The sequence below is a fragment of the Prionailurus viverrinus genome, unplaced genomic scaffold (genome assembly GCF_022837055.1).
Source record: "Prionailurus viverrinus isolate Anna unplaced genomic scaffold, UM_Priviv_1.0 scaffold_33, whole genome shotgun sequence".
Lineage (NCBI taxonomy): Eukaryota > Metazoa > Chordata > Mammalia > Carnivora > Felidae > Prionailurus > Prionailurus viverrinus.
In genome coordinates, this window is record NW_025927604.1 from 7958032 (window position 1) to 7979173 (window position 21142).

The following is a 21142-nucleotide window of genomic DNA, read 5'->3' on the forward strand; positions in this document are numbered from 1 at the left end:
AAAAAAAATCAACTTATTCTTTACTTACATCAGGAAAAATATATATTAGAAAAAGACGTCTTTCCAGTTCAGTGATTCTTCACTTTTCTCCAAGTCAAGCTTTATATAAGCTGATTTCTCAAAAGACGGAACTATACAGGGGTGCCTGGGTGGCTCACTTAAACGTCTGACTTCTGCTCAGGTCGTGATCTCACAGGTTCATGAGTTCAAGCCCCATGTCGGGCTCTGTGCTGAGAGCTCAGAGCCCGGAGCCTGCTTTGGGTTCTGTGTCTCCCTCTCTCTGCCCCTCCCCATACTTTCTCTCTCCCAAAAAGTAAATAAACATAAAAAAAAATTTTTTAAAGATACAACTTATATAAATTTTTCTCCCCCAGAAAAACGCAAATGACACACAAATCAGCAGTAATTTAGAGGGTCCATGTTCTCTCTGTACCCCACTCATCAAACACCCCACCTCCCACATGATACAACTACAGACAGGTAAATGTTTGAGCAGCTGAAATGAATAAACGCTAATAAAGCTACATTACTGCAAATATCAAGAGCCCAGAGAAAGGAAGTTCCTGAACCGATTATAGCAAATAATCCCATGTTAAGAATCTGACCAAGAGAGTATAAGACTGCGTACTAATGCGAGCTCAGAAAAACGTCTGAAAACATGTACCAAACAGTAACCTCTCTGGTGAGTGAAGAAAGGACAGGGGGCTTGTAGTTCTTACTTAATTCAGGCATTTAGAAGTTTTTAGCGCCCACGTGTGTTACTTTTCTGACTGTTATAAATGTAGCAACTGGCAAACAGGAACAAGAAAATCTCAGAAACGCTTGCCTCTCTCCAAGGTAGAACTCAAAGTACATCTTTCCTTTTCACTTACTGACAGGAGTGGCGACCTCCCGGTTCTATCACTAGACCCTAAAGAATTGGAAATACAAATTCCTCCAGCGCGTCAATTTCAATACAATTCCACGGCAACTAACAAAAAAGACATTCCATGTAGCACCTGAGAAAGGAATTCTGTCTGGCTTTCCCACTTAGTGAACTTTTCCAAGAGAAGGATTTTTACATAAAATGGTCACAAAACTACAACCTTAGACATGAGTCTGAAGAATTTCATCCTTTACTGATGCTAACCTGGTATTGACACATGCGTTTAAACCACAAGCAAACGGATATTTAAAAAGTACGCCAATTCCCACTTACTCTGAATCTGCCGTGACGCTACTCAGTGCACAGTCTAGCAGACCGACTCTGCTGCGAGTTCTTGGGTCCCAGCACTCCACACGACCCTCAACACACAAAAAGTGGTAATTTTACACAACAGCTACTGCCAGGTATTTTTAGACAGACACCAAGAAGGGCCTTATTAACAGTCTCATGGGAGATAAGAATTTAACTTTTTACCTTAATACCCTTTTTAATACTGTCAAATGTTTTAGGATAAGCTGAGTTTGTTTTAGAATTGAAAGAAAGAAAGAAAGAAAGAAAGAAAGAAAGAAAGAAAGAAAGAAAGAAAAAGAAAATGGAGGATTGGTTAAGAAAAGAAGTCCAAAATGCAATGCATGATCCCTGTCTGGACCTTGGTTTGCTTGGGAGGGTGGATGGGGGAGGAGCTGTAAAAGACACTTTGGTATATAACTGGGGATATCTGAATACTGTATCAGCATTAAGTATTTAATATGTAACATTATTGTATCAATTTAAATTTCTTAGGGATGATAACAGTAATATGATTTATAGAAGAGAGTCCTTGGGCTTTGTTTTGTTTTAAATGTTTATTTTTGAGAGAGAGAGAGAGTGCACACGTGAGAAGGGGAGGGTCAGAGAGAGAGGGAGACAGAGGACCTGAAGCAGGCTCTGTGCTGGGGCTCAAGCCCACGAACTATGAGACCATGACCTGAGCCAAAACCAAGAATTGGATGCTTATCCAACGGAGCCACCCAGGAGCTCCAAAGCCCCTGCTTTTAAGAAAAACATTTCAGGGGCGCCTGGGTGGCGCAGTCGGTTAAGCGTCTGACTTCAGCCAGGTCACGATCCGCGGTCGGTGAGTTCGAGCCCCGCGTCGGGCTCTGGGCTGATGGCTCAGAGCCTGGAGCCTGTTTCCGATTCTGTGTCTCCCTCTCTCTCTGCCCCTCCCCCGTTCATGCTCTGTCTCTCTCTGTCCCCCAAAAAATAAATAAACGTTGAAAAAAAAAATTTAAGAAAAACATTTCAGAAGTATTTAGGGCTAAAATATCATAATGTCTGCAACTTGTTTCCAAATGGCTCAAAAAACGTATTTCGTATAATACACATGCATTTTTATAGCAAAAGAAAGCAAATGTGCAAAATGTATATAAGTGATTAGTGAACTATGTTTTCAACTTTGCAGAAAGTGAAGTTTTCAGATTTTCAGATTTTTTTAAAAATAAAAAGCAAGAAATTAAGCAAATAGAGCAAATAAAGCAAAACGTGAAAAAAACAAAATGAGAACTGCAACCAACAGAGTAAGGGAACAAGTGGCATAACCCATCTAAGAATACTACGTGATCACTGAAAAGAATGACTTAGATGTGCATATACTAGAAATGCGTCCACAATCTGTCAGGTAAAAAAAAGTTTACTTAAAGAAAATAGTATGGGGGGCACCTGGGTGGCTCAATCCAGGAGTTATGCATCCAACTCTTGACTTCAGCTCAGGTCATGATCTCAGGGTCATGGGATTGAGGCCCCCCATCTTGGAGCCTGCTTAAGAGGCTCTCCCTCGGTCTCATAAAAAAAAAAAAAAGGTATGATCCCACTGTCTGTTTTAGAAAAATGACTGTGCTAACACAGAAAACCCTGAGAGGACACACAACGAATCATTAACAGTGTTTAGGAAGTGGAAGGAAACAGGACTGGGGTAGGCAGAAAGGGAACTATGCTTCTCCCTTTTTACTCTTCTGTATTTACTCAATTTTGTGATGATAAAAAAACATAAAGATTTTTTAAAAAACTGTTTGCTATAACAACCACCTTAAAAAGTAAGACCTCAAACATCCTTGAAAGGCTTGACCTCGTGAGTCATTCAGTGTTATTACAAACGTGTCTGTCACAAAGATAAATAAAGGAAATCTCAGACATCATGCAGCAAGAAATTCCAAGTGGTCTGGCCTTCATGCCTTCTCAAAATGAGTTAACAGGCTTTATGGACAGAAAAAAGAAAAATCACGTTGCAAAAACAAAAAAACAGGTATGCAGATAAATTCCAGAGTAAATACAAACTTTTTTTTTTTTTTAACCATAACGGCTCTGTGTGACCTAAATTTGAATATTTGTTGCTAAAGCCCGCACTCTTACGTACTCCGAAAAGCACAAAACGCAAGCCCTTATTGTTTGATTCTGACAGTAAGTAATAACACCTGTCACAGACAAAATAAAAACCCAACATGGAATATCCGACTTCATGTAAAAGTGACTGTGGAAGTCTGGTCTGACTATGCAGACCAAATGTCAAGCTCCCTGGTAATCAGTAATCCAGGAATTTCAAGAGCGGGTCCAGTCTCCCCTCAGGGACAGGCCTAACCAACAGCTGGTGAGGGAGTAGCCTGCTCTGGTGGATACCTTCTCTTACAGGGCAAGTATCGTAAGGAGTAAACTGGTCTGTGAGGACTCTATTTAAAAACTACTTTTCCAGGGGCGCCTGGGTGGCTCAGTCGGTTAAGTGTCCGACTTTGGCTCAGGTCACGATCTCACGGTCCGTGAGTTCGAGCCCCACGTCGGGCTCTGTGCTGACAGCTCGGAGCCTGGAGCCTGCTTCGGAGTCTGTGTCTCCCTCTCCCTCTGACCCTCCCCCATTCATGCTCTGTCTCTCTTGGTCTCAAAAATAAATAAACATTAAAAAAAAACAAAACTGGGGCGCCTGGGTGGCGCAGTCGGTTAGGCGTCCGACTTCAGCCAGGTCACGATCTCGCGGTCCGTGAGTTCGAGCCCCGCATCGGGCTCTGGGCTGATGGCTCGGAGCCTGGAGCCTGTTTCCGATTCTGTGTCTCCCTCTCTCTCTGCCCCTCCCCCGTTCATGCTCTGTCTCTCTCTGTCCCAAAAATAAATTAAAAAAACGTTGAAAAAAACAAAAAAACAAAAAAACTATTTTTCCGAAGAAAATCTTTTAAAACCTCCCCTTGGTAATCTCAAGAAAAGTACTTACCAAGAGAATACTTCATTGGCCTGATTTAGGCACAATACTATTATAATACATTCAACACAGTTTTATGTATTTTCATTAGGCCAACTGTGTCCATTTCGAATCCTAATCTTTTAACATAAAAATAATTTGATGAGAAGTGCGCCTGGGTGGCTCAGTCTGGGCGTCTGACTCTTGATTTAGGCTCAGGTCATGATTTCACAGTTTGTTTGATTGAGCCCCAGGTTAGCTCTGCGCTGACAGTGTGGAGCCTGCTTGAGATTCTCTCTCTCCCTGTCTTCCTGCCCCTCCCCAGATTGCACACAGTACTCTCTCTCTCTCTGTCTCTCAAAATGAACAAACTTAAATAAATAGGGGCACCTGGGTGGCTCAGTCGGTTGAGCGTCTGACTCCAGCTCAGGTCATGATCTCGTGGTTCATGAGTTTGAGCCCCACACAGGGCTCTGTGCTCACAGCTCAGAGCCTGGAGCCTGCTTCAGATTCTTTGTCTCCCTCTCTCTCTCTCTCTGTCCCTCCCCCACTCATGCTCTTTTTCTCTCTCTGTCAAAAATAAATAAACTTTAAATAAATAAATAAATAACTTGAGAAGAGACCTAAATTTCATCCACATGGGACTGGGTTAATCAACTACAGTACATTCTAACAAAGGAATCCTAGCCATCAGTTTTTCAAAATTAGTTTAGCATTTTAATAAGTACAAATGTATAAAGATGCATGGTCTATACTATTATGTTAAAAAAAAGCAAATGAAGAGCTACAGTATGTAATTTCATCTTTGTAAAAAACTTCAAAAATACCTAACACGTACGTATACCTGCATATACCTAGAAAGAAACATTAAAGAATTAACTCTGGCTGTAGGATTTGGTGACTGGAAAGTACAAGATGACATTTTTTCAATAATATGTTTCTGACCTTTTTTTTTTTTACTAGGATTATCTATTGTAATTAAAAATGCAAATCTAGGGGCGCCTGGGTGGCTTAGTCTGTTAAGGGTCCAGCTTCAGCTCAGGTCATGATCTCACAGTTTGTGGGTTCGAGCCCCACGTCAGGCTCTGTGCCGACAGCTCGGAGCCTGGAGCCTGCTTCGGATTCTGTGTCTCCCTCTCTCTCTGCCCTGTCCCAACTCGTGTTCTGTCCCTCTCTCTCGCTCTCTAAACATTAAAAATTTTTTTACGCAAATCTAGGAAAATTCTTGACAAGCATGAAGAACAGGGATTCAAAAGCACTGCAGTTTAAAAGGAAAATGCTGTGTATTTCCCGAATGCTACTACGCAGGATATACAAATCACAATCCCACTCGCCTCTACGGCGTAGGGTGCTTCCGCATGGCGCATCTCACGGGGTTCTCACCAGCACCTCTATAAAGCTGGCAAGGTGGTGTCACCTGCAGTTCTTCGATGAGGAAACTAAGCCTCAGGGCAATTAATTCTGTTGTAAAACCAGTAAGTATCAGAGAGCCGGGACTCCGGGACAGAGCGCCTCCAGTTAAGAAAAAGGCTGGCTGTGGCACAGCCGCTGGTCCCGTGGAGCTGGTGATGCTCGTCTGGCTCCTGATGATCAATGTCAAAGCCAGATGAGATGCACGAGGGGGCAGTCTGCAGCAACAGAAACACCGTGGAGCGGTACCAATGTTCCATACAAGCAGCAACCAGTAGCCTGTGGCTCCACTGGCACCCTGCTGAGAACAAGTAACTCGGTCCTTTTTTTTGTTTCCGGTGTTTATTCATTGAGAGAGAGGGAGGGGGAGGAGCAGTGAGAGAGGAAGACAGAGGCTCCAAGGTGGGCTCTACACTGACAGCAGCGAGCCCTGTACGGGGCTCGAACTCATGAACCACTGAGATCATGACCTGAGCTGAAGTCGGATGCTGAACTGACTGGGCCCCCGGGCTCCACAAGCAACTCTGTCTTTGAGTAAAACTCCACTCGTCATCAAATGTGAAACAAATATTTAAAAAAATAAAGGCAACATATGCTTACCTCTATTGTTCCTGTGGCAAACAAGCCATGCACTGAGTTTATGTCACACACATTATTCTCCCTAAAACAGGAAAGCAACAACGGAAAGCTTTATTATTTATTTTAGGCGGAAGGGATACTCGGTGAACTTTCTACATAAACAGCCCAGTCTTGTGCAGAAAGAAAACATGCAAGTTCTTCCTCACTGACCCGCGCGTGAAAAAACACCAGAAATGAAGGACACTCAATCTGCCAGGCAGATGAGACAAGAGAGGAATTCCCTCTGAAATACTATCTCCCACCATGAGAATCAAGGCTCATTCGACTTTCTCCGTGTTTTCTCCCCCGGCAGAAGGAACACGGGCAACCACTAAGCCAGTCCTGAGACCAGACTAGCTTGGGCCGGGCATACTCATCGAGGCTTCCTTTTCTTTTTCTTTAAAACGGATACTTCACCCACCTCTTTTGGTTGTGTGAGGGTTACATGAAAAAATTTACAAAACGCGCGGCACAGCATCCAGACAAGACACTCAACAAATAAGTAATAGCTACCATAAACAGGGAAGTGTGCAGCGAAAGAGCAGGTAACTTTTTATTATTCAACAACACATCAGGAAGCTACTCTAGTTTTGTTTTTTTAACGAAAATAAGAGCGCTGCAAGCCAATGTGAAAACATTAGCCAGGGTCTACCTAGTCTTTGTCACCACATGTCCTTCCAACCTTTAAAAACCTTTTCAAAGCGATAAGGAAAACCCAACAAGTTCTTTATACACTTGGAGGAGAAGTAATCTAGCTTCTACCCCTTACTAGCTATGTGACCGTGGTCTTACCCTCTCTGCGCCTGAGCAGTCCTGTCTATAAGATGGAGATACTAATAGTACCTACCGTAAAATTGTTATCAGTTTAAAATGAGCTAATACATATAAAATGCTGAATAATATCTGGCACAGAGTCTTTTCACTATTATCACTCTTACTGTTACTCAATATTATGATTATGACAAATGTATTCTTAAGGATTTCTCTTTGAATAAGACAAAAATGTAGACTATAATGTATGATCAAAGGAAAACTTGAAAAAACCGAAAACGTCTGCCAGCAAAAACACAAAAAATAAAATTTTAAAAATGAAACTCCAAGTGAATTCAAAATGTCTCCACGAGAGATTACTAGCACAGAACAAAATCATGAGAATTTAAAGAACACTGCAAAGAACAATAAACCGGACTTCTTAGTGAGTTATAAAAATTTTCTAGTCTGCCAATAAAATTGAAAGTTTAAAGAAACCACCAGGTCTTCTGGTGAATTTTATGTTCAAGACAAATTGAAACTCTTTTTAACCAAGTTGCCCAGAGCTCTGCTTAAATGCAACAAGCTATCTGATAACTTGAGCGTCTGGCTCCCCCTCCTGGCCGAGAGAAACACCCGGATTCTGACAAGACACTCACGCAGCATCCGTCTGTAGAGGGTTCAAGTACCGTCCTTGTTCTAAATTTAATCTATAAACTTCAGAGCTGCAAAGTAATGAATAAAGTTAGAAAGCTGGCAAATGGCAATGAACTTTGCTTCAAGTAAATATAAATTTTGGAAACATATATATATATATATATATATATATACACATATACATACATATACACACATACATACATACATATATACATTTCTGGCTTACAAGGCATTACTTCTCTCCAAAAACACCAAAATGTATCTTAAGCCTAAACAATAATCACCTTATTTGTGAGTCTGTTCACGTATAAAAGTGATTTAAACAACTCACGTGACAAGGAAATATTATGAACTTATTAAGAAGAATATTATTTAAAAACACAGAGAATCCAAGATCCAAAATGGATCTATAGGTATATATAAGACTAGAAGAAATACAATAAAACACTATTAAGGCGACATGATTATGGGGTTTTTTCATTCATCCTTTTGAAAATATTCTCCCAATTTTCTAAAATGATTTACCATTTTTATCATCATATAGAAGGTGGTATTTAAAAATGAGGTTTCAGGGGCGCCTGGGTGGCTCAGTCAGTTGGGCATCTGACTTTGGCTCAGGTCATGAACTTGCTTTCATGAGTTTGAGCCCCGTGTCAGGCTCTGTGCTGACAGCCCAGAGCCTGGAGCCTGCTTCGGATTCTGTGTCTCCCTTTCTCTCTGCCCCTCCCCTGCTTGCACTCTGTCTTTCCTTCTCTGTCTTAAAAATAAAGATTAGGGGCGCCTGGGTGGCTCAGTCGGTTAAGCGGCCGACTTCGGCTCAGGTCACGATCTCGCGGTCCGTGAGTTCGAGCCCCGCGTCAGGCTCTGGGCTGACAGCTCAGAGTCTGGAGCCTGTTTCAGATTCTGTGTCTCCCTCTCTCTCTGCCCCTCCCCCGTTCATGCTCTGTCTCTGTCTCAAAAATAAATAAACGTTAAAAAAAAAAAATTTTTTTTTAATAAAAAAAATAAGAATGAGGTTTCAAAACGTCATGCGATGGGGTTCCGCAACCGACTTCACCACCACTAAGACCGCTATTAGGCACCCACGTTGCTCCAGACTCAGAGCACGCCGCTAATAAAAGTCAATTTCTAAGTGAGCAGTTACTTTGGAACTATACCCTTTGAGGGACCATGTCTTATCCCTCTCTTGATTCCTCTCCTCGATTTTAAGAACAGAAGTTGGAGGCGGAAAGGAGAAAGCCAAGGTGATCAGCCCCAATACCTCGCGCCAACAAAGTACAAGTCACAGGACGGATAGTGGTAGGAGAAATCTCTCCCGAACTTTGGTATTCTGGTTTTGTAGTAAAAACCCGATTGTGAGTGAAATTCGATGTATCTATCATTATGTAAAAAAACAATCTGAAAATGAAAGAAGAAAATCAGTTTGCTGAGGTTTCTAGGAAAAGCATTTATTTCATCATCACTAGAACCGACAAAGCAGGAGAAACTGTGATCTCTCTCACCCGCTCTGTGTGACACAAGTCTCACAAGTCTCCATGGTGACCAAGGACCGGGACTAAGAATCAAACCTCTGCCCTGCCTCCTTAATGCCTTCTTGCACCCCAGGAAAGCTTTTCTTGCCCTCTGAGACAGACTGAAAACAAATGCCCTTCGTGCACCTGGCCCCGGCACTTTAGAGCACAGAGCAATGTTTGGCAACTTCAGAGAGTAATCTCTTACTTTCCTGAAGAACACAGTTTAATCATCTCACAATTACCACTCAGGGTTTGATAAACTCCCTGTATCAACCTAACGTTAACATATTACAAAGGTATCTTAGAAACTGCAGATGGTATTTAGAAGCAAATCCATCAATATCTAGGGAAAAATACACTATAAAATGGCATGTCCCCAAACACATGATTAATGACCACCACAGGCAAAAGAATCAACTGGGCTCCAGTCTCCGAACTGAGGACAATACATAAAGCCACATCAGCTCAGAAAATTCAATTTTCCTTCCAGATGACATCTGACGTCACTAAACTTTTATTTTATTTTCAAAAAATTTTAATTTTAAATTGAATGAGGTACTCTACTGACAACTTTGTAACTACCGAAAACGACCTAAGGGTTGAGAGACGGACTAATGGGACCAAAAAAGAAAAGAAAAAAATATATATATTTAGCTGTGTTTCGAGCTGTCTCAGAACTGTTCCACAACTACCTATTTGCAGTGTTAAGAAAATTAAGCATGTAACAATGTTATTTTACTTTTCACATACGAAAGCAGCTTGGCAAATAACACCAGTGTCAATGTAAAAATTAAAAATCACAAATCTACAATCTAACATGGTCTAAAAAAGATGGCCGCTAACCATTCTTGACAACACAGATGAAGTTTCATATGCGATCCAGGAAACTTATTTTGGTATTAGACTGGCCAAAGGCTATCGCTATCACTGTCCTTTTAAAAGATATTCTATATATCACACATGTGTCAAACTAAAAAATATATTCATAGAAAATAATAGGTTTTATTTTACCACACAGCTATTTTTAATGTAACAACAGGAACATTACAAAAATACTTCTCATGACTTCTTGAGGACCCAATACTATCAAGCGTACCTTTGAATAGTCATCAGACAAAGTTTCAAAGGTGACAACTGAAAAACAAGAAAACAGTTAAGAAAAATTACAATTACCAATCCACAGTCTTCATAACAATGCAAACCTGAGGCAAAGGTTCCAATTCAACACAAAAACTATGTACAAACTATATATAAACACCGGATCCCCCCCCCCCTTTTTTGTCCTTCCATAAAACAAGAAAGCTGCCATATTATATTGACCCCAAAACACCAAATGGAAAATTAAAAGCTTTATAATTTCTCAACGCAGATCAACCAGATTTTCTGCAGAACTGAAGCTAATTAAATAAACTCACAAAACATAACTTCTAAATTCTACCAGTTTGTCTGAGATGCCCAAAACAGACATAGAAGAACGTTAAGAAAATTATTTCTTTAAAAAAGAGAACAGCAGCTTTTTATTCATTCACCCACTAAACATAAAGAGTACAAACGGCATGTGGAGCTTGTACTGTTTTCAAAAAGGAATGGGTAAAACAAGCTGAAGAATACTTAGCCCATTACCTGTTTTCTCTCGACCCCAAACCCCAGCAGCCTGACAGAAACACCTGCTTATTTCCTGCCCTCCCCCCTGTGCAGTCAGTCGCCTTCTCTGCCGAGTGGACGGAGCCTATGAATGCGGGGAGCCTCCTGTGACTACATCGCAGGAGATGGCGAAGGGGGGATTTATCATCACGTGAGCCCTTTAAAATCAGAGTTTTCTGCTGCTGCCGGCAGAAGGGGAAGTGGGAGAGAGACTCGAAGCAGGACACGGACCCAACGACCAGGTGCTGGCTTAGAGGCGAAGACCAGGTGGCAAGGAACACAGGCCGCGGCTGCCAGGAAACGGGAGCCTCGGCCCTACAAGCACAACAGACTGCATTCTGCCGACAAGCGGAAAGCTGCGAAGCGGGTTCTTGCCCAGGGCCTCCGAGTAAGAGCCGGGTGGGCCTGGCTGACACCCAGAGGTCAGCACCGAGCACAGAACACGGCACAGCCTGGATGAACTTCACCTACAGGGCTACGAGCTAACGAATGGATGTTTTAAGCTGCCACACTCATGGGAATTTGTTACACAGCAAAGAAAACTAACACACAACGCATTCCCATTTTAAAAAGCAGAAGAGTTAGGGCGCCTGGGTGTCTCAGCGGCTAGGTGTCTGACTCTTGATTTTGGCTCGGGTCATGATCTCAGTGTGTGAGTTCGAGCAGCGTGGGGCCTCCTTGGAATTCTCTCTCTGCCCCTCCTTCTCTCTGCCCCTCCCCCCGCTAGTACATGTGCACCCTCTCCCTCCCTCTCTCAAAATCAATTTTAAAGAAATTTAAAAAGAAGACAACTATCCACATATAAAAATGCTATTTTCATGAATTCAAATTTAATCTCTTACTTACCTTCTGAATCTAAACACCTTTCAAACTTCAAGGATAATTGATAGGTGTCATAACATCGAACCCGAGGTTTATATGTTCCTATAAAAAAGATTAACGTGATGTAAAGCCTAAAGGAGGTACTTTTCACTGGCAATATCCTGCAGACAGGTTAAGTGCACTTTTTGTTTAGAAGTAAGTAGGATTCATTATAACCACATGAAAGAAAAAGAATTTAAAAGCAGCCCTCCCCAGCATCCCAAGGAGAAAACCAGCAAAGTAGATAAACAAGCAGGTCATAGAAAATGAAATACATGTAACTACTAAACTTCACAAATAATCTAAGTAGACAAAAACAATGAGACAGTTACCGTCCGTCAGAATGGCAAAGATTAAAAGACGGTTAATATCTGTGTAGGTGAGAGTGTTAAAAAGGCACTCTCATACACTTGGTGATTAGCATAAACTTCTCTGGAGGACAATCTGGCAAATCTGTAAAATATGTGATGTTTGTACACCTTGAATCTGTATTTCAACTGATACAAGTTTATCCTGGAGAAACACACCCACAAGTGTGCCAAAGACACAAAGGGTGTTTCCCGCAGCGCTGTTTACAACTGGCCAAAAACTGAGCGCAAATAAAACGCATACTGACGTGGAAATGGTTCAATAAATGATGGCCAATCATCACATGGCTCACGAGAGGATGGCCCAGGCCTGTGCCAACGGGGAAAGCCACCACAACATGCCACCGAGGACGAGAGACAGGGCAGAGAGCACAGGCAAGCGCCCCAGAGTGGCGCCTAGGGTCTCACGTCTGTGTAAGTCAACACTGACGGCATAAGCACCATGGACAGAAGAAGCTGGCAGAAGCACGGTGATGATCCCCGTGAAGAGCAAATTCTAGGGCATTTCGCATTTTGTCTTCTGCAATTCTGTAATGTTTGCGTGTTTTATAAGTTTATCGTGTTTGCAATCAAAAAGAGAAAAAGACTGGTCTTTAAAGCCAAAAGATTTTTTTTTTAAATAAAGGAATGAGGTAGTTCTCGAATCCCTGAGACCTCATTTAAAAATAATATGTAGTAGGGGGCGCCTGGGTGGCTCAGTCAGTTGAGCGTCGGACTTCAGCTCAGGTCATGATCTCACAGCTCGTGAGTTCGCCCCGTGTCGGGCTCGGTGCTGACAGCTCAGAGCCTAGAGCCTGGAGCCTGCTTCAGATTCTGGGTCTCCCTCTCTCTCTCTCTCTCTCTCTCTCTCCCTCTCTCTCTCTCTGCCCTCTCCCACTCATGCTGTCTCTGTCTCTCAAAAATAAACATTAACAGGGGCGCCTGGGTGGCGCAGTCGGTTAAGCGTCCGACTTCAGCCAGGTCACGATCTCGCGGTCTGGGAGTTCGAGCCCCGCGTCAGGCTCTGGGCTGATGGCTCAGAGCCTGGAGCCTGTTTCCGATTCTGTGTCTCCCTCTCTCTCTGCCCCTCCCCTGTTCATGCTCTGTCTCTCTCTGTCCCAAAAATGAATAAACGTTGAAAAAAAAAAATTTAAAAAAAAAAATAAAAAAAAAAAAAAAATAAACATTAACAAAAAAAAAATTTTTTTAATGGTTATGCAGTATAACATACAAATATACACACACATAACACATGTTATATATTATATAACTGTTTACATATTTAAACCATATACAGTATATATAATTCATACATATGAACTGGAGACTAAGCAATGTGTTAGTGAGACAATCATCAGCACGGAACAAAAGAGACTGGCATATAGATGTATAAAAGTTCTGTCAAATAAGCAAGTGTTTGGAAAGGAGATATAAATGGATATAATGTTAAGTCAGCAAAAAAAAAAAAAAGTGCACAATACACAGGATTTAGGTACCACGATCACAGTCAAAACACACACTGGATAATGCTCTTCTAAATTATAACATGTTAAAAGTTACCTATATTTCAGGGCTTTTTGATACTAACGAATAAATACTACTAATATAGAATGTTAGTGGCATAAAAAATATTAGTCCATTACACAGAAAATTATGTTAAAAGCAACCCTTCCCGGAACTTTCATTCATTGTTGGTAGGAATGTAAAATGATCTTGACTGCCTTGGAAAAAGTCTGGTGGCCGCTCATTAACGCGAAACATACATCTACCCTACGGCCCAGCAATGTCCTCCAAAACAAGCCTGTGTAACATTGTCCACCGTGCTTTATTAATAATACTAAAAAATGAAAACAGTCCAGGTGTCCAGCAAATGGAGAATGGACGGATAAACTCTAGTACGTTCTTATGAAGAAATACTATTTGGTAAAAAGAAAAAACCACTGACACCTGTGCCAGCATGGACGCATCTCAAAGACCTAAGAAAAAAGATCTCACATAAAAAGAATATGCAGCGTGTGACTACAGTTACATCAAGTTTCCCACAGAGCAGTGGTTGCCGGTGCATGGGTGGGATCAGGATGGACTGTGAGGGGCATGAAAGAAGTTTCTGGGTGAGAGGAAAGTTCTAGATCTTAACTGGGGTTTCGCCTACATAGGTGAATGCGTCTGTCAAAACTCCTCAAAAGATCTGTGCGTTTCACTGCATGTAAATCTACCTAAAAGAAAAGCCGTAGATAAATACGGTCTGGTTAATGGTACACATGCTGAGGTATTTATGGGAAAAGTATACTGGTATCTGCAACCTGCTCTGAAATGCATCAAAAAACGGGATGGGGGCGCCTGGGGGGCTCAGTCGGTTAAGCATCTTACTTAGGCTCGGGTCATGATCTCGCAGTTTGTGGGTTCAAGCCCCACGTCGGGCTCTGTGCTGACAGCTCAGAGCCCGGAGCCTGCTTTGGATTCTGTGTCTCCCTCCCTCTTTGCCCCTCCCCCTGCTCATGCTGTCTCTCAGCAATAAATAAATGTTTAAAAAAAAAACAAAAAAACAGGATTAAAAAAAAAGGATGGATTGATGGATGGACAGAGATGGACAGATATGATCCAGCAACATACTACTGAGAATCTAGGTGGTGGGTAAAAGGATGTTCACCTTACAATTTTTCCAGTATTTCCGTATGTTTGAAAATTTTTATGCTAAAACGTTAAGGTAATTAAAAAAAGCAACCTTTCGGGGCGCCTGGGTGGCGCAGTCGGTTAAGCGTCCGACTTCAGCCAGGTCATGATCTCGCGGTCCGTGAGCTCGAGCCCCGAGTCGGGCTCTGGGCTGACGGCTCGGAGCCTGGAGCCTGCTTCCGATTCTGTGTCTCCCTCTCTCTCTGCCCCTCCCCCGTTCATGCTCTGTCTCTCTCTGTCCCAAAAATAAATAAACGTTGGAAAAAAAAAAAAAAAGCGACCTTTCCCACACTAGCATTTCCTGCTAGGAAATGTACGTAAGTCGTAACCAAAAACATGCTTACCAGTTGCTAAGATATACTGTCCATCTTTTGACACCTTAATAGTGGTACAAACGGTAGGCATTTCAAAATCCTGAATAAGTTCAATTCTCCTACGGACATCTGCAAAGACAGGAAGTAAAGAACTGATTTCACGACCAGATGCTCATTTTTTTTATCTCCTAAGACCCAGCATGCAGAACAGTCACTTGAACAGGTCAACAATGTCCCAGTGCCTCCAAGCCTTGGAATACAGCCCCACCCATCACACAGGAAGGCTTTTTCTTAGCTCATACCTTAGCTTTCTAAGCTTAGTATTTTTTACTTTAAAAAAAATTTTTTTAAGTTTTTATTTATTTTTGACAGAGACAGAGTGCAAGCATGAGCGGGGGAGGTGCAGCGAGAGAGGGAGACGCAGGATCCGAAGCAGGCTCCAGGCTCCGAGCTGTCAGCACAGAGCCCGACACGGGACTCGAACTCACGAACTGTGAGATCGTGACCCGGGCCGAAGTCGGACACTTAACCGACTGAGCCACCCAGGCGCCCCAGTATTTTTTACTTTTTAAAAAGTATCATCACTAATTGAAAAAAAAAAAAAAAATGTCCACAGTGGTATATCAAACATCCAGTTTCAAGAGCCAGATAAGGGGGGAACACAACAAATATTATACCACTATCATTACTCAGTCACGGCTGAGACAAAAATCTTACCATTTTTTTCCTCCTAAATAAGTTTAGGGGTGCCTGGGCGGCTCAGTCGGTGGGGCGTCTGACTTCGGCTCAGGTCATGATCTCACAGCTTGTGAGTTCGAGCCCCATGTCAGGCTCCATGCTAACAGCTTGGAGCCTAGAGCCTGCTTCCAGATTGTGCATCTCCCCCTCTGCCCCTCCCCTACTCACGCTCTGTGTCTCTCTCTTTCTCTCTCTCCTTCAAAAACAAACATTAAAAAAATTGTTTTTAATTTAAATCTTCAAAATCCTAAGTTTATGTAAGAAACTGCTGGCAAGCTGACTTTGCCTCTGTTGGCACCAGGGTTCTGAGTCAAGAGGACCCAGACTGGATTAAGATTTAGAGCAATCTCTCTGGATCAAAAGGCGTGAACACGGACTCTCACAAAACCTGGTTCCTTTCTACAATCCACACAATGTGTCTACTGCAAGGACCATTTATGACTCCATGGCACATTACTGCCTTGCTTATTAAATTAAACCCAAATATAAGATTCAAACCAACTGAGTAGGAATGGCCCACTCAATATGAAAGACACATGATAGTTTTGAGATGGGCTGAGAGAAAGGGTTGATGAACAGTTTTTCCTCTAAGTAATCTGAATCTCTTTTCTACACTCTAGGCCACTGGGTAGAACGTGGGGGAGGGGGGAGTGGTCAGAAGAAATCAGAATCAGTGAACATTACGAAAGGGGCAGTTCTTGTTTTCCTTGGATTCAAAGTTTCCGTTTTCTAACTTTAGAACTATCTACACAAAGCCGCCTCTTCCAAGATGCTTGCTTTGGGGTATTTATCTCACACACAGAAATCCCTTCCGACACCTTAGTCTTTGATTTTTAGAGACTAATTTAAACAACACATATGGAAAGATAAATCATCTTTCACATGTGACAAGCTGTAATGGAGAAAATTTGCCAAAAATCTGTTCGAAACAAAACTGATCAATGCCTTAAACTTATGAATCCGGAAAAGAACGATTCAGTGTGACACCCGAATTCTGGCAGCTAACGTGAGACGAACATCCGGGCGCATAAAGGTCGCCTCTAAGGTGACAAGGCGACCCAGCTACACAGTGGGATGCCCGGGAGCTGCGATCTGCCCCTCCCTCAAAAGAACAACTCATCTTCTATCTTTCCCTATTCTTCCCAGCCAGTATAAATTAAAGAATGTAAATTTTCTGCAATTATCCTTTATGAAAAAGATGCTGACGTGCTGGAGAACAAAGCAGTCACGGCCCTGCTAGGAGAGACGGCCTTCCTCGGGTCTCCCGCACCCCCGCCCACCTTGCTAGGTCCGGCAAGACTGCCGTGCCCCGGTCGCGCCTTCACCTGAGCCATCTCTCAGGGGTGTCTGCGCGGCCGAGAACCCTGATGGGTAAGGGAACGTGTCTCCTCTGGACAGACGGCAGGCTTGCTCACTGCGGCTACAGAAGCAGCGGACTTCCCGAGCTAGGTGTGGCTCAGCTGCAACACAGACCCCGTGTGCCTGCAGCCACCTGGGCCGTGCTGAGTGTCCCTGTGGGACTCAGGGCAAGGGGAGCTGGCAGAGATACGCCGATGCTCGTGCCATCTGCTGTGCCAAGCTGGGGTTCTCATCTCCGACCCAGGAATCTTGTCTCTTCCACTACTATCCGTGAAATCGTTAACAGGCTAACTCATTTTAAGTAGGTAGAATTCAACCTCACACCCACCAGGAACATATCAACCACCACGAAAGGTTTTTAGGAAGGAAAAGGGCAAAAAGTTTATTTCCCACTTTTTAACTGCCCTGTATCTTTGTCAACCTCCACTTAAATATGGTAACAAATGTGTGAAAGCACTGTTGCATAGGTCGTGCACGTAGCCAGGGTGGGGAAAAACATACTCACCGACATCCTTCTTCTGTAGTGCTCTCTTCTTCCTGTCAGAAAGCCACTTAAAGAAAATGAAGAGACTTTATTTTAAAACAGATTTACTTTGCTTTCCTGCTTACCAAAGTGCTCACATTAAAAAAGTTAAAACGTTACAGGAATATATTAACAGAGGAAGTGAAAAGATTCTATAATCCCAACCCTGTTAACATATCCCCCGGGGTTTTTTTTTTTTTTCTTGTATATACTTACATATATTAGACAATACATTTTATTCATTTTATTTATTATTTTTTTAGTGTTTATTTATCTTTGAGAGAAACAGAGCGTGAGCCAGGGGAGGGGCAGAGAGAGGGAGACACAGAATCCAAAGCAGGCTCTAGGTGCTGACAGCAAAGAGCCGGACATGGGGCTCAAACCCACAAACCATGAGATCATGACCTGAGCTGAAGTCAGATGCTTAACCGACTGAGCTACCCAGGCGCCCCTAGACATTTTAGAACCACTATGTTCTACCCAAGAGAAAACGAATTCATTGGGAAAGTAATAAGCCTCAAATATTAGGAGGGTTACCACTAATATATGGAACAACTTTATTTAGGTCAAATATTAAAAAGCAAACCATTAAAAGGAGAAAGTTTCTTGAGCATATTTTTTACAAGGAACAAAACTAGATCATTAAGCAAATAGCTGACACTTGATAATACGGAAATGATGCTTTTAAGTCATACTCACTGACAGATCTTTTTTTTTTTTTTTTGAGACAGAGAGCGCGAGCGAGCACGCAAACCAGGTGAACGGCAGAGGGAGAGTGAGAATCTTAAGTAGGCTTCATGCTCAGCGTGGAGCCTGACTCGCGCTCCATCCCATGACCCTCGGGATCGGGACCTGAGTCAAAATCAAGAGTCAGACGCTCAACTGACTGCGCCACCCAGGCACCTCTGGGAGCAGATTTTCTTCTGAAATTAACGTAGCTCAATTTAGCAGACGGCGTAATTCTAAAGCCCAAGTCTTTCAGGAGGCCTAGCTACCTCCTCCCCATTCGTGAGGCCTCCCCGGCCACAGTCGTTTGCACAAAGCAGCTCGGATGAAAGCTTCCAACAGCACTGGCGGGAACACCCTAACTTCCCACTTGAGCCTACCAGGCCCACCTCTCCAGCCTTACCTGCCCCCACTGTCTCCCCATAGCATGCCACAGCCACACCCGCGCCTCTTCGGCTTCTCCAACATGCCAAGGGCATTCCCAGTTGGGGACATTTACGCTTTCTGTTCTCTCAACACTGAAAACTCGCTCCCCGTCTTTTCATTATCCAAGTTTCTGCTCAAATTATCACCTCTTATAGAGAGGCCTTCCCTGAAGGCTTTATCCAAAACATTCTCTGACCACTTTCGCCACAACACTCTTTCTTCTTTCCCAACTTTTATTTAAATTCTAGTTAGCTGAGGGGCGCCTGGGTGGCGCAGTCGGTTAAGCGTCCGACTTCAGCTCAGGTCACGATCTCGCGGTCCGTGAGTTCGAGCCCCGCGTCGGGCTCTGAGCTGATGGCTCAGAGCCTGGAGCCTGTTTCCGATTCTGTGTCTCCCTCTCTCTCTGCCCCTCCCCCGTTCATGCTCTGTCTCTCTCTGTCCCAAAAATAAATAAAAAACGTTGAAAAAAAAAATTTAAATAAAAAAAAAAGAGATAAATTCTAGTTAGCTGACATACAGCGTAACATTGGTTTCAGGAGTAAAACTCAGTGATCAGTCACTTACATATAACACCAGCGCTCATCCCAACAAGTGCCCTCCTTAGTGCCCATCACCCATCTAGCCCATCCCCCCACCACCTCCCTCCAGCAACCCCCAATTTGTTCTCTATCGTAAGAGTCTCTGTGGTTTGTTCCCCTCTCTCTTTTTTCCCCCTCCCATATGTTCATGTAATTTTGTTTCTTAAATTCACAACGCTCTCTTCTAGTCCATTCATCGAAGCTGTCTTCCTGTTTGCTCACTTCTCCTTCCCCCCTACAGGGAAACTTATCACCATGTATCCCAACACTCAGAACAGGGCTACCGGCACGTAGTTACTTCTCAACAAATGCGCAGAATGACCAAAACGAGAAAGATCATGCTGTGTGACGAAGAGTCGGAAGATGAGGAATTAGCTGGCCTGAATTCTGAAAAGTAAGGCAGACTCTAATCACAGACTCCAGATCTTTCGGGGGCAGGCACAGCGAAGAAGAAACAGCTCTTCGTTTATTCAGATTTCTAAGGGCAAGAGTGGAACTAACACCTGCATGCTATAAAATCGCAAGTTTCAACACCAGTATCTAGCAAGTAATCTTAAAATGGAAATGAGCTTCTGCTAGAAGTTTCTTCCCACTGGCAGTGCCTGGACAGAGGCTTGCTCATCGCTTATAAGAAATTTAAAAAAAAACAAGCCGCAGATCATAGATGTGTGAGCTTGGACAACTCACCCTTGCCATCGCTGGATCTGCTGCATACCTTAAACATGAGAAGACGACTGTAAAAGAATCACTATTTTCCCAGCTCCTTCAAACTCTGAGGTCCTAAGACCCGATGAAATCAAGTTAAGGTCGGCAAGGTTCAGAAACACTGTCCTCTACACCACAGAAGTCTGCAGGTGCAAAGTCTGTGTGGGTTTTCTTGCTCACTTGCTGTTATCTCTAGAACTTGCCATACAATAGGAATCCAACAAACAGCTGATGCGTGGACATTAAAATGGGGGAGAAATGCCCGCAACCCATCTGTCCACGCTTTCCTCCTCGGTGCGGCAGAAGCTGGGAACATCCCCAGAAGCCCCAAAGGACGCGCGTCGCCTGTTCTAGAGAACTCTGCAAAAGTTCCAGCGAAGCTCATCGCCCCTGATCACCCGCCGCCCAGCTTCTGGCGCGGGGACAGCAGTGTCCTCGACGACCGGCACCGACCAGCTCCCGCGGGCACGGCCACTTGCCCCCCGGGCCTCCCCGAGCCAGAGGCCGGCCAGGGCCAGGCTAACACGGAGGCCAGGGCCGAGGAGAGGGGCGGCTGCCTCGAGAGGCGGGGGACCCCGAAGTGCCTCACCTCAGGCAGGGACTTGCCGCAGCTGAGACTGTAAATCTTCACCTCGTTGAGGCTGGACACCTGCATGGCCGGACAGAGCAGCGGCGACCCACCTTCCTCCGCGAGCCCCTCTCCCCGCGCCACACGCGAGCACCCGAACCGCAGCGTGTCCCCGGCGCGACTGGGCGGCGTGCGGCGCTGGCGACGGCTGATGACGCACTCGCGGCGCCGGAACTGCGCCAGTTCCCGGAGGAGGGGGCGTGGCCGAATGGAATGGAGCGGCTGGGGGCGGGGCTCTGGCCAGGCCACCCCGAGTGCGGGAGGGCGGGGAGCCGCGCAGTCTCCCCTGCGCAGTGCGTGCGTTGACACTCTCCTGGGGTCGCTATCCTGGCCCAAGTGTCGCCGCCCGAGTGGGGCAGGCGGTGCAGGCCGGCGACCGGTGGCCTGGGGAGCTGGGTCAAGGGAACCCATCCAGCCCCTGGGCGAATCCAGAGTATTCAGGGTGGTTTCTTCTCTCCTCCACCGTGTTTCTTTCAGCAACGTTACATTACAAATAAGTGCTCTTTAAAGTTGACGTATAAAAATGTTACTTGCGGGGGTG

At 44.0% G+C, this 21142-nt stretch overlaps 1 protein-coding gene across 1 annotated transcript in view; it reads right to left on the minus strand.

Annotated features, from left to right (window-relative positions):
* The window catches only part of NOL10 (nucleolar protein 10), a 90182-nt gene extending 69445 nt beyond the window's left edge, over nucleotides 1–20737 (minus strand). The window contains exons 1-9 of the mRNA XM_047845197.1: nucleotides 20563–20737; nucleotides 17521–17566; nucleotides 14949–15047; nucleotides 11570–11647; nucleotides 10176–10213; nucleotides 8827–8963; nucleotides 7565–7630; nucleotides 6138–6198; nucleotides 1199–1284 (exon numbers count right to left, since the gene is read on the minus strand). Coding sequence (XP_047701153.1) covers nucleotides 1199–1284; nucleotides 6138–6198; nucleotides 7565–7630; nucleotides 8827–8963; nucleotides 10176–10213; nucleotides 11570–11647; nucleotides 14949–15047; nucleotides 17521–17566; nucleotides 20563–20628 — 677 coding nt within the window. The 5' untranslated portion in view covers nucleotides 20629–20737. The remainder of the gene's footprint in view (nucleotides 1–1198; nucleotides 1285–6137; nucleotides 6199–7564; nucleotides 7631–8826; nucleotides 8964–10175; nucleotides 10214–11569; nucleotides 11648–14948; nucleotides 15048–17520; nucleotides 17567–20562) is intronic.
* Nucleotides 20738–21142: the final 405 nt, after the last annotated feature.